This window comes from Bufo bufo, chromosome 2 (assembly GCF_905171765.1).
Source record: "Bufo bufo chromosome 2, aBufBuf1.1, whole genome shotgun sequence".
Taxonomy (NCBI): Eukaryota; Metazoa; Chordata; class Amphibia; order Anura; family Bufonidae; genus Bufo; species Bufo bufo.
In genome coordinates, this window is record NC_053390.1 from 715,110,387 (window position 1) to 715,123,858 (window position 13,472).

At 48.3% G+C, this 13,472-nt stretch overlaps 1 protein-coding gene across 4 annotated transcripts in view; it reads right to left on the minus strand.

Annotated features, from left to right (window-relative positions):
- The window catches only part of PCM1 (pericentriolar material 1), a 171,152-nt gene that overhangs the window by 14,436 nt on the left and 143,244 nt on the right, over positions 1-13,472 (minus strand). For all 4 annotated transcript variants that reach the window (XM_040418773.1, XM_040418772.1, XM_040418775.1 and 1 more), the window contains 2 exons: positions 2,503-2,637; positions 158-358 (listed from right to left, as the gene is read on the minus strand). In XM_040418773.1, the coding sequence (XP_040274707.1) occupies positions 158-358; positions 2,503-2,637 (336 nt within the window). The remainder of the gene's footprint in view (positions 1-157; positions 359-2,502; positions 2,638-13,472) is intronic.

The following is a 13,472-nucleotide window of genomic DNA, read 5'->3' on the forward strand; positions in this document are numbered from 1 at the left end:
AAATGTATTTTTTTAAATTCATTTCATTTTTTATGTTGACTCATATCTGTCCAACTATAGGACACCTGTGGTGGCAATACATTGCACAATGAAAACACACGCACTCACACATTAGTCCCACAACCTTAAGATTCATTAAAACGTGAAACGTATTAACCTCTTTTGATAATGAATGAAAAAAAACCACGTCAGCACCAGACTTTTCTTGGCTTCTGCTCTGCACTGAGCTGCTAGTATTGTCCAGGTCTTGCATCAGCCTGAAAAAGGCCAACTCATTGAACAACACTTCTGAAATTTCTACAAGCAGATCTTCTCCACAGTCCTTAAGCTTTTTATTACTAAACTTTGCCAAAGAATCCTACAAAACACAAGAAGGATAATCAATGCACAAACATTACTGCTTCCCTTAATGACACATTTTGCACTTAAAGGCCATGTACACCTTTGGAAACAATTTTTTTTTTTTATTATTGCATTGTACTATTTGTAATAAATAGTTCTGTATTAAAAATATGAATTATTTTTTTGTGTACATAGCAGGGATGCCCTAGAAGCATCCTTAGAATTTTCTGTCTTTTCCGTCAGTTGGGGAGCTGACGAACTCCTTATCTCTGCTATCTGAACACCTAAACACTCAATATAACTCAGTTATTTGATAAGAATGTGGCTTAAATAAGTGTTTATGACCTTTCAGCAGTTTAGAGATGAGGGTTACTAGATGACCGGCACAAAGTGAAGGTGAAAATACCAGTCGCACAGCTAGAAAAATAGTTAACCCTTTGCGACAGAACGGCTCAATATTTTTAATAAAGGCCAATTGAAATGTATTTTTTTTGCCAAATAAGAGTAGAATGCAATCTCACAGAAAAATTGCCTCCGAACTTTAACCGGTTTGAGAGCAGGCTATTTTCCCCATTTAAGTTTTTTTTAATACGTGTTATAAAGCAAAAAACTTTTTCTATCACCTGTAACAGCATAAAGTACAACTATAATACTTTTATTTATTTTTTTAAGTTATAGTACTTACTATATTGTGAAAGTATCTTAAGAGTCACAGGGGCTAGAAAATAGCTAGTGGTGGAATTCCTTGTTGCTTTCCTCCTTTTTAGTTTTGCTTTTTATTTATTTTGCACATTGTCATAAGGTCATACAAAATCTTGGGGGGTGTCATTTCAACATCAATTTCTCCTGCAATTGGGAGTAATATACTAGGGGAATACAGCCTCCGGCGACTTAACGGAGGGTGGATCTGGGTCTGCCAAGACCAGGCAGTCACAGCAATTACCCAGAGATCATGTAAGGGGTCATGGCCACTTCCTGCACTGTATACATGGCGTTCATTCAGCAGCATACAGTATTAGAATACAGAATTAGAAAGGCATGAATGGCAGTCAACAGTCTGCCTTCTCTATGTGGAGTTCAGGAACATCCCTGCAGATTCACATGCGGACTCCCCCAGACATTTAAAGTTGTTTGGTGGTCTCCAAGCAGTTGAAGGGGTTTCCTGGTTTATGCAACCAACGCTTAATGGGCGCATAAATCAAAAGTTGCATCCAGTCAAAGCAATGCTGTAAGCTAAACAGCCCAGGGTGCATGTACATGGCATTTGAAGTGTATGCTTGTACTATATGCCAGACTAAACTTACCGACCAGGAAGTTAGGTTTTAAGAAATTGGACCCCTTGGTACTTGGGAATACTGCAAATGACTGGCAGAGTTCAGCCAATCATGGCATACACATGTATTTTCGGCCGAACAAGGCCAACCAGGACGATGACTATTTCTACAGACAGAAGTCTGCTCATGGTCACAAAGGACAATCAATCAATCACTCTAATTTTTTTAACGATTTTGGCCAACTTTCATGTGAATAGATAACTTTAGACATGTAGAAGTCTTAAAGGTATGAGACTTGAAACGTAAAGAGCAGAAAACATACGTGGCCATTAGGGACGTGCGAATCGACTTCGGATGAAACATCCAAAGTCGATTCACATAAAACTTTGTTCCAATACTGTACGGAGCAGGAGCTCCATATAGTATTAGAATGTATTGGCTCCGATGAGCTGAAGTTATTGCGTTGCGAAGTCTTGCGAGACTTTGCTTCATAAATTAATTTGTACTGTAAAAAACCATTTGCCGAACTTGGGTTCGGTTCCAAGGTAACACTTGGAACCGAACTCCTGCTCAGTACAATATTGGAACGAAGTTTTATGCGAATCGACTTCGGATGTTTTATCCAAAGTCGATTCGCTCGTCCCTAATGGCCATCTATCAGACATCCAGTAGATATGTCATAAATGTCTAAGATGGCAATGCAGATCTTTTTTTTTTGTCTTTTCAAGCAATGGTGGAAATATCTTTCACTGGCAAAAGCTAACACAGCTCTATGAAAGAGGGACCATAAAAGCTTTGTCTACGGCATACATAAAGCCAGTATCGGAGGATGAGGCTTAACCTCCTCAGTCTAATAAAAAAAAAAAACAATGTCCTGCGTACATACCTGTAAAATGCTACCTAGTTGTTTGTGAAAGAATTTCACAAATTCTTTGCTCTCATCATTCTGCTGAGTTAGTGTCAAGACCATTCGCCTGATAGAAGTCAGGAGATTAGAAGAGCACACTTCCTCCATGTGTTCCTGCAAAACAACAACAGGCGTGAGAACAATGGTCATGAACAGTCACATATAAATTGATCACAGCAGAACTCGGTGAAACTATGAATAGCTACAGAAAATAATAAATTAGTGGCTTCTCCAGATATTTCTAACACAGTGAATCAGTAGTGAGTACTGTTGCCTTGGCAGTGCTGCGGTCCTGGGTTCTAATACTAAAGGGGAATTTGTATGTTTTCCCAGTGTTTCTGTGGACTTTCTCCAGGCACACCAGTTGCTACCCACAATCAAAAAACATACGGATAAGTAAATTTGGAATTCAGATTTTTTAAATCCCAATGGGGCCAGTAATGGCAATCTCTGTACTGCGTTGCGGAATATGTTAGCTCTATATAAATTAGTACAATAAGTACATTTTTTTAATAAATGCGCTCGATTGACATGCATCTCAAACAGTACGCAGGGACAGGAGCCCACACCTATAAGACCCAATAAAATGCATCCAACAATGAACTTGACATCATGGTTTCTAAATTAATATTATACCAGGGGTGCACAAACTTTTCCGGTCGGAGGTCATAATCCCAACGGCCGATTATAAAACTCAAACCAGTATTACAAACTGAAATACATATCGAACATGTATACTATAAATGTCTGCTTACATTTCCAGGACTCCCATCTAATGGAAGAACACATGAAAAACACATCAGCAGCCCTGAGACAAAGACAGACATGTCCGTTACCAGATGGTTACAGAACAATATTGAGGACGGCAGATTGTGCACCCCCTGTATTATATGGTACTCTATTGCCATATTTCCAGACAATTTTTCATTTTAGAAGGCCTAAATCAGCAGACACAGCAGTATCGCCTGGAAGGGGAAGACACCCAGACGTGTACCCATGGGACAAAGGGCAGAAGTTGCAATTGCATGTGGACTTGCAACACTGCCAAAGGAGGAGCTGACAAGAATACAAATGGCATGTGAAGGCACAGATTTTTCACTAGGGTCCAGTCGCTTCATACTTCACCTTTAAGGACACATTTAATTTTTGCATTTGGGATCCATGGGTAGTAATAGCCGGGAAGAATGCAGGGGGGCTAGAGATCATTGAAACATTAAAAGGGGTTTTGTCACTTTAGCAAATAGCATTTATTATGCAGAGAAAGTTTCCATGGTCACGGCCACCCTGCAGTCCTGCAGCATGGCTGTGCTTGCACACTATAGAAAAAAGCATCAGCCTATGTGCGCTCCCACGATCTCGGCCACCAGAGAGGCCGACATTTTTTCTTATAGTGTGCAAGCACAAGCACCGCTGATGGATTACAGGGTGGTTGTAACATGGGAAACGAGCAGTGTATAATGTGATGGAAAAATTAACCAAGCCAGCAAAGTAAGCAATATGGACAATCGCAATACATATAAAATATAAGAAAAAGAACTGGATCGCACATCCTCAATACTATGCTTTTATCTAACTGCTTCTCAGCATAATTAACATCGCTTCTCAGCGCAATATATCGTATACCTACCCCTATGCTACATACTGTACATGAGGCATTAGTATGCAATTTGATCAAAAAGCATAGCCCCACTCACCGCGACAAGGTTGCCTCTTTGAATGGGACCCTAACCTAAATTTGGCGCAGCACTGCACGGCAACCACCAACGCCACAGCACCGCCCCAGCAGGGCTCAGTAGCCAAACAGCGCCCCCGCTGTCCAGCAAAGCCACCTTGACACTGGGCCCTACCAACCCATCAGGACAGCACCAATCAAAACAATACATTAGTAAGTAGCTTGTATTAACTTTCTCTACATGATAAATACCACTTGCTGAAGTGACACAACCCTTTAAGGCCTCCCCTGGTCAACTATCAGTGACTGACAGCTATGTACATATGTATACACACTTGTGCCTCATGCACACAAACGTATTTTCGGTTTGCATTTTTTACGGATCAAATGCGGACCCATTCATTTCTATGGGGCTGCAAAAAAAATTGGGACAGCACACGAATGTTATGTGTGCGCTGTCCGCATCCATTTATCATGTAGAGAAAGTTAATACAAGGCACTTACTAATGTCTTGCGTTTGTCCATATTGCCTCCTTTACTGGCTGGATTCATTTTTCAATCACATTATACACTGATAGTTTCCATAGTTTACAACCACCCTGCAACCGATCAGTGGTGGTTGTGCTTGCACACTAAGAAAAAATGCCGGCCTTTCAGGTGGCCGGGACCGCGGGAGCTCACATAGGATGGTTGTTTTTTTCTGTAGTGTATAAGCACGGCCACCGCTGATTGACTGCAGGGTGGTCGTAACCATAGAAACTTTCTTTGCATAATAAATGCTATTTGCTAAAGTGGCAAAACCCCTTTAAGGTAGTAAAGGCAATAGATGTAGGTATAATATATGAGCATAAGAGCTACAGTGTGATATGGATGACCACCTGGTTGTTTTCAGCAACTGCTGGATCACAAAAACTGCACATAATTGAAACAGACAATAATTTGAGCTGAAACTTTATGATGCTGAGCGGAAAGTATTCAAAAGTAGCTCATTTTGATGTAGAAAAGAGAGTTTTATAGTTCAAGGACATTAACAAATCTAACACACAATATAAACCGCTGGATGAAACAGATGGAAAATGAGTAAAGAATACCAAGTAGACTGAATCCCAACAGATGCCACTAAAGCACGAAGTAGGAAAAGAAAGGATGTGCAAGAAGTCACTAATCTTGCCACAGGATGGGGCCCACACCAATAAGAACGCGGGCTTGAGGGCGGAGGAAAAAAACTCTCTGCAGTAAAATTCAAATGGGGAACACTGGTCTCCATTGGTCGGACCCCCACCCATCACTTAAGCCCTATCCTGTGGATGGAGGATAAGTTGTTGTCACGGGCATACTGCTTTAAGAAAAGTGAACACAATTGTGGGTGAAGTGAAAGTTGGCTACATTTAGTGAGAGCTTCTTTTTTTAATCAAATCATTTTTATTAAGTTTTAACAATAGCATTACAAACACCCTGAAAACACATGTGCTCAATTGGATTCAGGTCTGGGGAACGGGCGGGCCAGTCCATAGCATCAATGCCTTTGTCTTGCAGGAACTGCTGACACACTCCAGCCACATGAGGTCTAGCATTGTCTTGCATTAGGAGGAACCCAGGGCCAACCGCAGCAGCATATGGTCTCACAAGGGGTCCGAGGATCTCATTTCGGTACCTAATGGCAGTGAGGCTACCTCTGGCGAGCACATGGAGGGCTGTGCGGCCCTCCAAAGAAATGCCACCCCACACCATTACTGACCCAATGCCAAACCGGTCATGCTGGAGGATGTTGCAGGCAGCAAAACGTTCTCCACGGCGTCTCCAGACTCTGTCACGTCTGTCACATGTGCTCAGTGTGAACCTGCTTTCATCTGTGAAGAGCACAGGGCGCCAGTGGCGAATTTGCCAATCTTGGTGTTCTCTGGCAAATGCCAAACGTCCTGCACGGTGTAGGGCTGTAAGCACAACCCCCACCTGTGGACGTCAGGCCCTCATATCACCCTCATGGAGTCTGTTTCTGACCGTTTGAGCAGACACATGCACATTTGTGACCTGCTGGAGGTCATTTTGCAGGGCTCTGGCAGTGCTCCTCCTGTTCCTCCTTGCACAAAGGCGGAGGTAGCGGTCCTGCTGCTGGGTTGTTGCCCTCCTACGGCCTCCTCCACGTCTCCTGATGTACTGGTCTGTCTCCTGGTAGCGCCTCCATGCTCTGGACACTACGCTGACAGACACAGCAAACCTTCTTGCCACAGCTCGCATTGATGTGCCATCCTGGATAGGCTGCACTACCTGAGCCACTTGTGTGGGTTGTAGACTCAGTCTCATGCTACCACTAGAGTGAAAGCACCGCCAGCATTCAAAAGTGACCAAAACATCAGCCAGGAAGCATAGGAACTGAGAAGTGGTCACCACCTGCAGAACCACTCCTTTATTGGGGGTGTCTTGCTAATTGCCTATAATTTCCACCTGTTGTCTATCCCATTTGCACAACAGCATGTGAAATTGATTGTCACTCAGTGTTGCTTCCTAAGTGGACAGTTTGATTTCACAGAAGTGTGATTGACTTGGAGTTACATTGTGTTGTTTAAGTGTTCCCTTTATTCTTTTGAGCAGTGTATAATATTATAGTGTGCTATCCACAGAGACCATATTTTCTCGAATTTCTTACTGCTCCCTCGTTTTTGATACACATAACTCTCTAGCCTCACCAGCATATTGATTTTATCCACTAAATCCTGGATGACCGGAGAAGCAGAGGCAATCCAGTGAAATGCAATTAGCCTCCTTGCCTGGTAAAGAATTCTCGAAATAGCTATTTTAAGCTCAAGAGTAGCAGGTAGTGTTTTAGTATACCCCAATATACATACTGTAGGAGATAAATCAATAGTTATAGCAATCACTGTACGGAATAGATCCACGACATCAGACCAGTATCGCCGCAGCCTCGGGCAGTTCCACATTAAATGGATTAAATCAGCATTGTGTGCCCCGCATCTAGAGCAAGTATCGACCGTCCTGTATCCCATCCTGTGTAACAAGACCGGAGTTCTATATACTCTGTAGTAATAGCAGTTGTGAGACTCTATGGGCCTCACTCACCGCTACCACAGGTAAATCTTCCAAAACCTCCTCCCATTGCTCTGTTGTCAAGCCAGCGATATCTTGCTGCCATTTAGAGTGTAGCTGCAGGGGATAGGCCTTATGTAACGCCTCTAGTAAGCTCAAGTAATACATGGAGATCACACCCCTTGTATCTCCCTGGGAGGCTGTATGAGTGATAATCAAATGCGTATCAGCAGAGACTATTTTCTCCTTACGGTCCTGTATCTGCACAGCATGTCGTAGCTGAAGGTAGACATAGAACAAGGTTTTAGGCAATCCAAACTCTAGCTGTAGCATACTGAAGGACTTAAGACAATTATTCTCATACAGCTGACACATTCGATTAAGACCATAGGTGTCCCAAATTTTAACACTAGTTACCATATTTAGCTCCTTATACATATAGTTAGGCCATATTGGGGTGAATCGGGTATACCCTTGAATCCCTACAATCTCTTTAGCTTTCCACCATACTGAGTGAATTGTGCGTAAAAACGAGATTTTTGTATAACTTACCAGTAAAATCTCTTTCTCGCTCTTTCCTTGAGGGACACAGAAGACCTTGGGTATAGCTCATCTCCCTAGGAGGCGTGACACTAAGTGAAGACTGTTAAGCCCCTCCTCCACAGCTATACCCTCAGCCTGGAGAGAGAGACTGCCAGTTGCGTGTCCAAGTAGTGAGAAAAGGCAAAGTCCAAAAAATTGGAACCAACAAGCCAACTACCCTAAGGGTAAAACAAACTCGGAAACAGTCAGAGAAGAACAAAGAATGGGTGGGTGCTGTGTCCCCCAAGGAAAGAGCGAGAAAGAGATTTTACTGGTAAGTTATACAAAAATCTCGTTTTCGCGCCCAATTTCCTTGGGGGACACAGAAGACCTTGGGACGTTCAAAAGCAGTCCAAAGGGGGAGGGACCACAGCACCAAGGCGAAGCACCCGAAGGCATCAAAAAAACCCGCCGCCTGCAGACCAGGCGGCCCAAGGCAGCATACGCCGAAGCCCGCGTATGCACCCTGTAGAACTCGGTAAGGTGTGCAAGGAAGACCAGTGACCGCCTTGCACAAATGGATGGCCGAAGCCTAAAGCCTCCGGCCCAGGAAAAAACCGACGGCCCTGGCCAAATGAATGGTGACACCAAAAGCAGGACCCTGCCCTTGGTGCGGCAACCACAACAAGAGCCACTCTGAGAAAGCGGAAGAAAGCCACCCTGGAGGCCGTCAACCCTTTGCTCGGACCTCCTGGAAACATAAGAGACCGAACGTCGACAAGAGTCGGAGATCTCCAAGTAAAAACTGCAAGGCCCAAACAACGTCCAAATCGGTGAAGTGTCCGTTCCCGGGGGGGGGGGGGGGGAAGGGGAGGACGACTGCCTCAATGAAATGAAGGACAAATACCACCTTCAGAAGGAAGGAAGAGACGGAATGGAGAACAGTCCTGTCCTGGGGGAAGACAGAAGGCTCGGAACAAGAAGGGCCGCCACTCAGGCACCCGTCAGAGACACGATGGCTACAGAAACCCAACCGTACAGGACAGAAGGAGTAGAGAGAACTTCTGTAACGGCTCCAAGGAAAAATTGGAGCGCCAAGAGCCCAGTATGTAGTTCCCAGGACGGTACCGGAGGGCAGTACAAAGGAACCCAAGAGCTGCTCCATGGAAGAAGTTCCTGACAGGCCCAGAGGGACGGGGAACGCTGAAAGAGGAAGGACAGGAATGACACTTGATACTTCAAGCAACAGAGTCCCAGCCCCAGGTCCAGGCCGGACTGGAGAAAGACAGAACCATGGAGAAAGGCAGAGTGGGGGAACGCCCAGCTTCCCACAGAACCCCAGGTAAAGCCCTAAGTCCTACCACAGATCCTGGACGAAAACTCGGCTAGAAGCGAACACTAGCGAGCCCACTAGAGTCGCCTGGGCAAGCGGGTGAAAACCCAATGATCAGGCGCGGACCAGTAACACGGGTAGAACAGTCGGTAGAACTGGTCCCGTCGGCCCCCGAGCAAGGTTGTCCCGTATCCCCCCAGAGTGGGGAAGCAGAAGGACAAACGGACAGGAACCGAAGGGTCCGCCCAGCAACCGCCAGGACAAGACAGGCTAAAGCCGAAGCCAATGTAGCCACCACAGGAAGACAGACTACAGTTCCGGTGTGGGAGATCAAAAGACAATCCTGACCAAATGGTAGTCCTCCCAAGTTACCGAGAAGGTGAATCCAAAGCCGAAACATTGCCTAGAATGGAAAAAACACAATCTGCACCCAGCGGGAGGACAGAAAGCGGTAGACCCGGTAACTAGGCACACAGCTAGTACAGCCAGTGTGGACAAGGGAGACTGAAAAGGAACACCATAACCATCCAAATGAACAAACATGCTCTCCCCAGAGGGAAGGGCAGTGAAGGAACAGCCTCTGAAGCGTGGCCGGAACAGACGCCACATCGGAATGATCTGTACCGAGTGGGAGTCAAACAGAGCCGGCGAGAAAAGGCAGGCGAGACAGAGGCCGGTATAACACCCTCCAACCAAAAAAGAGGGGAGTGGGCAACAGAGAGGCCATAGGACAGCTCAAAAGCAGAACACCGCTACCCAGAGACGCCCGGTTCACCGCCACGCAGAAGGCGAATACCCTGAAGAACCCAAGGTGGAGGTCCCCCGGACCTGTATAAGCGAGCACCCAAGAGAAGTTGGGTGACCTTCCCAAGAAGAGCGGCCCGAACCTGGTAGCAGATCAGACTGAAGCACCGAGGGCGCCAATCCGGAAAGAATCATACCACACTGCACCAGAATGATCTCCTTAGAGAATAGTGCAAGGCTTGCGGCAATCATCGTATCCCAAGAGAAAAAGAATGTCGCAGGAGGAAGGAGGCTACGTACGAGTAGCCCCGTAAGCAGTGAGAAGGCCAACCCACCTACAGGACGAGAAGGCATACACGGCCCAAACAACGCACAAGAACGTCCGCTCACTGCAAAAATATAACACCGCGAAGAGGGCCAGCCACAGAGTGCCACAGTATCTACGGGAGTGCAAACTGAAAGGAGTTATGCACAAGACTAATATGGAATGCGATGGAACGCAAACTGACTGCCCCGAAAGGGAGGAAATGTACCTGGCAAACTGCAGTGGGCAAGAATGCAAAGGCCTGCCCCAAAAAGGGGGAGATGCCCAAGGCCGTACCTACGTCAGAGAAGTAGGGCATACCATACTTCGCCCAGAAAGGCGCCATGCACATGGCCACACAGTATCCAGCGGAAACGCAGGAGGTCCACCTAGGGAAAAGGGGGACATGCATAGGGCTATCCTAGCATTAAGTGAGTGTGCAACAATTCACCCAACACCGAAATTTCGTGAGAGTGTAACTACTCCGCCAATGAAGGGGAACATGTGCAAGTCCAGTACAGCACATACAAGGACAGCCTTGAATCTTGTGAGCGTGCAAAATTCCACCCATGGAATGAGGGGTGGTCACGCACAAGGCCAGCACCGTATCCAAGGGGAGCGCAAGCGTTCCGCCCATGTTAGAGGCCATGCTCAAGGCCAGCAACGTATCTGGTGAGCGTAGTATGCCGCCCAGAAAAGGAAGGGGGGGGGGGGGGGAATCATGCACAAGGCCAGCATCGCATTCATCGAGAATGCGAGCAGTCGGGGAGAATGTGTGTATGCCACCTGAAGGAGGCATGCCCATGGCCGGCAGCGAATCCAGTGAGAGTGCGTACACCGCCCACGGAAGGGGGGTCATGATGTGGCCGACGGTGGATCCAGAGAGAGTGCATGTATAGGGGTCATGCACATGGCCAACAATGTACAGGCGAGAGAACAACCACCGACCGAGGGAGTGTATGTATGCCGCCACCCGGGAAGGAGGCATGCCCAAGGCCGGTAGTGAATCCAATGAGAGTACATCATATCGCCTATGGAAGGTGGTCATGCACATGGCTGGCAGTGAATCCAGTGAGAGTGCCGAATGCCGTCCACAGAAGGGAGTCATGCCTATGGCAGGCAGCGAATCCAGAGAGAGTGCAGCGTTCCGCCTAAGGAAGGGGGTCGTGCACATGGCCAGCACCGTATCCGGTGAAAATGCAGTATTCCGCCTAAAAAAGGGGGGTCACGCACATGATCGGCAACGAATCCAGTGAGAGTGTAGCGTTCCGCCTATGGAAGGGGGGCACACACATGGCCGGCAGCTAATCCAGTGAGAGTGCAGAGTTCCGCCTAAGGAAGGGGGTCGTGCACATGGCCAGCACCGTATCCGGTGAAAGTGCAGTATTCCGCCTAAAAAAGGGGGTCATGCACATGATCGGCAACGAATCCAGTGAGAGTGTAGCGTTCCGCCTATGGAAGGGGGGCACGCACATGGCCAGCAGCGAATCCAGTGAGAGTGCCGTGTTCCACCTATGTAAGGGGGTCGTGCACATGGCCAGCATTGTATCCGGAGAAACTGCAGTAGGCCGCCAAAGAAAGGGGGATCATGCACAAGGCCAACCCGCAGTTAGGGAGAGTGCAGTATCCCGCCCAGGAGGGGGGTCCTGCACATGGCAGGCACCATAACTGGAGAGGGTGACGAATGTTGCCTACAGAAAAAGCATGCACCTTGACCAGCGCCGTAGCGCGGAGAGGGCAAAAAACCCCCAGAAGGGGAAAAAAGAACCTGGCAGCGCCGCAGCCGGGGAGCGCGACACCATGCCGCCTATGGAAGGGGGGCATGTATACAGGCAGCACTCTGAGATGAGGCTGCAGCGTCCTGCGCAGCCCACAAGTCATATATATAATAAATTTTTTTTTATTTTTTTTTTTAAACACACAGCCTCACTGAGGCAGATGCCACCTACAGGGCACAGATCCACCCATACAGGCCCATCCTCTGTGGGCGGGGGAACCTCCAGGCGGGAAAAATTCGCGCCTGGAGAAGTTCCAGCCCCCTCCAACAGAGGCCTGAATTTTTGCGGCCTAGTAGGCCGTGAAGCTGGGGCCTAAATTTTTAGCGGCGCCCGGCGAAGCACAGTATTTAAAGTAGCGGCCGGGCCTACGGAGCGGCACATACCGGCCGCGGGTGCCCACCCCGCGAGCCGGGGACCCGGATAGAGCGGGATCGTCTTGAAGTGGAACACAAGACTTCGGCGCCCGGCCGACCGGAAGGTTCTGACGGTCGGCCGGGGCTGTTGAAGCGCTCCTTTGCAGGCCGCGGTGCCCACCCAGGTGTCCGGAAGTCAGGACCCTGCACCCGGCAGCCATTTTACCCCTGGAGCAGGCCCCTGGCCTAGAACAGCGCTCCATATGATTTCACCCCTGCCGGCAGCTACAACCACCTTTCCCCTGGACCGGTGCCCGTGAGAGCAGGGAGGGTCAGTGGCAGCAAGGCGCGGGCCCTCTGGCCCTGAAGTAGTGGCCGGTAAGAGGGAGGGGGACCCTGAGACCGGGTCTGTGAGGGTGGGACGCCTGCATGACCCCTCCGTCAGGGGCAGCTAGGTGCGGACCTCCGCAGCTCCCTAGGCATTCCTCTTGTAGGAACAAGGGTGCCAATGTCCTGGAGGCCAGGAGAGAGGGAGCAGATGTCGCCCTGCGGCAGCCCAGGGCCAGCCTAGGTCTAGCAGGGACAGAAGGGTCCATAGGCCCAGGTAAGGGTCAGGCACGCAGGAGACCGAGGGGGGGGGGGGACGTAGGGCTGGAGAAGCCAATCTCTCACCATAGCCGTCTTCACCCTCGGTCCGTTCCAGCAGGGTCGCCCCTTCAGCTACTGGCACCGTAGTGGCAGGACGCCGGGGGAGGGACTTGGCGTGCGGGCGACCCTTGCGCTGGCGGGATGCAGGGGAGCTGGGCCGCCCTGGTCCACCTTGCCTTCTGTGGGGGAGGCAGCAGTGCGGGTGACCGGCACTGGCGCAGCTCAACCCCGGGAGAACAGAGAGGTCTAGTGCGTCTCTGTTATCCCTGATGATCTGGAACAAAAAGAATATAAAACAAAGTAAAAATCTAAAATTGAAACAAGGAGAAACCAGCCCTGCAGAGCAGGGAGTGTCTTGCCTCCTTGGACACTAAGCAAAAAACTGGCAGTCTCTCTCTCCAGGCTGAGGGTATAGCTGTGGAGGAGGGGCTTAACAGTCTTCACTTAGTGTCACGCCTCCTAGGGAGATGAGCTATACCCAAGGTCTTCTGTGTCCCCCAAGGAAATTGGGCGAGAAATACCATATTGCCTGCCTTTGTCATAAAAAGTG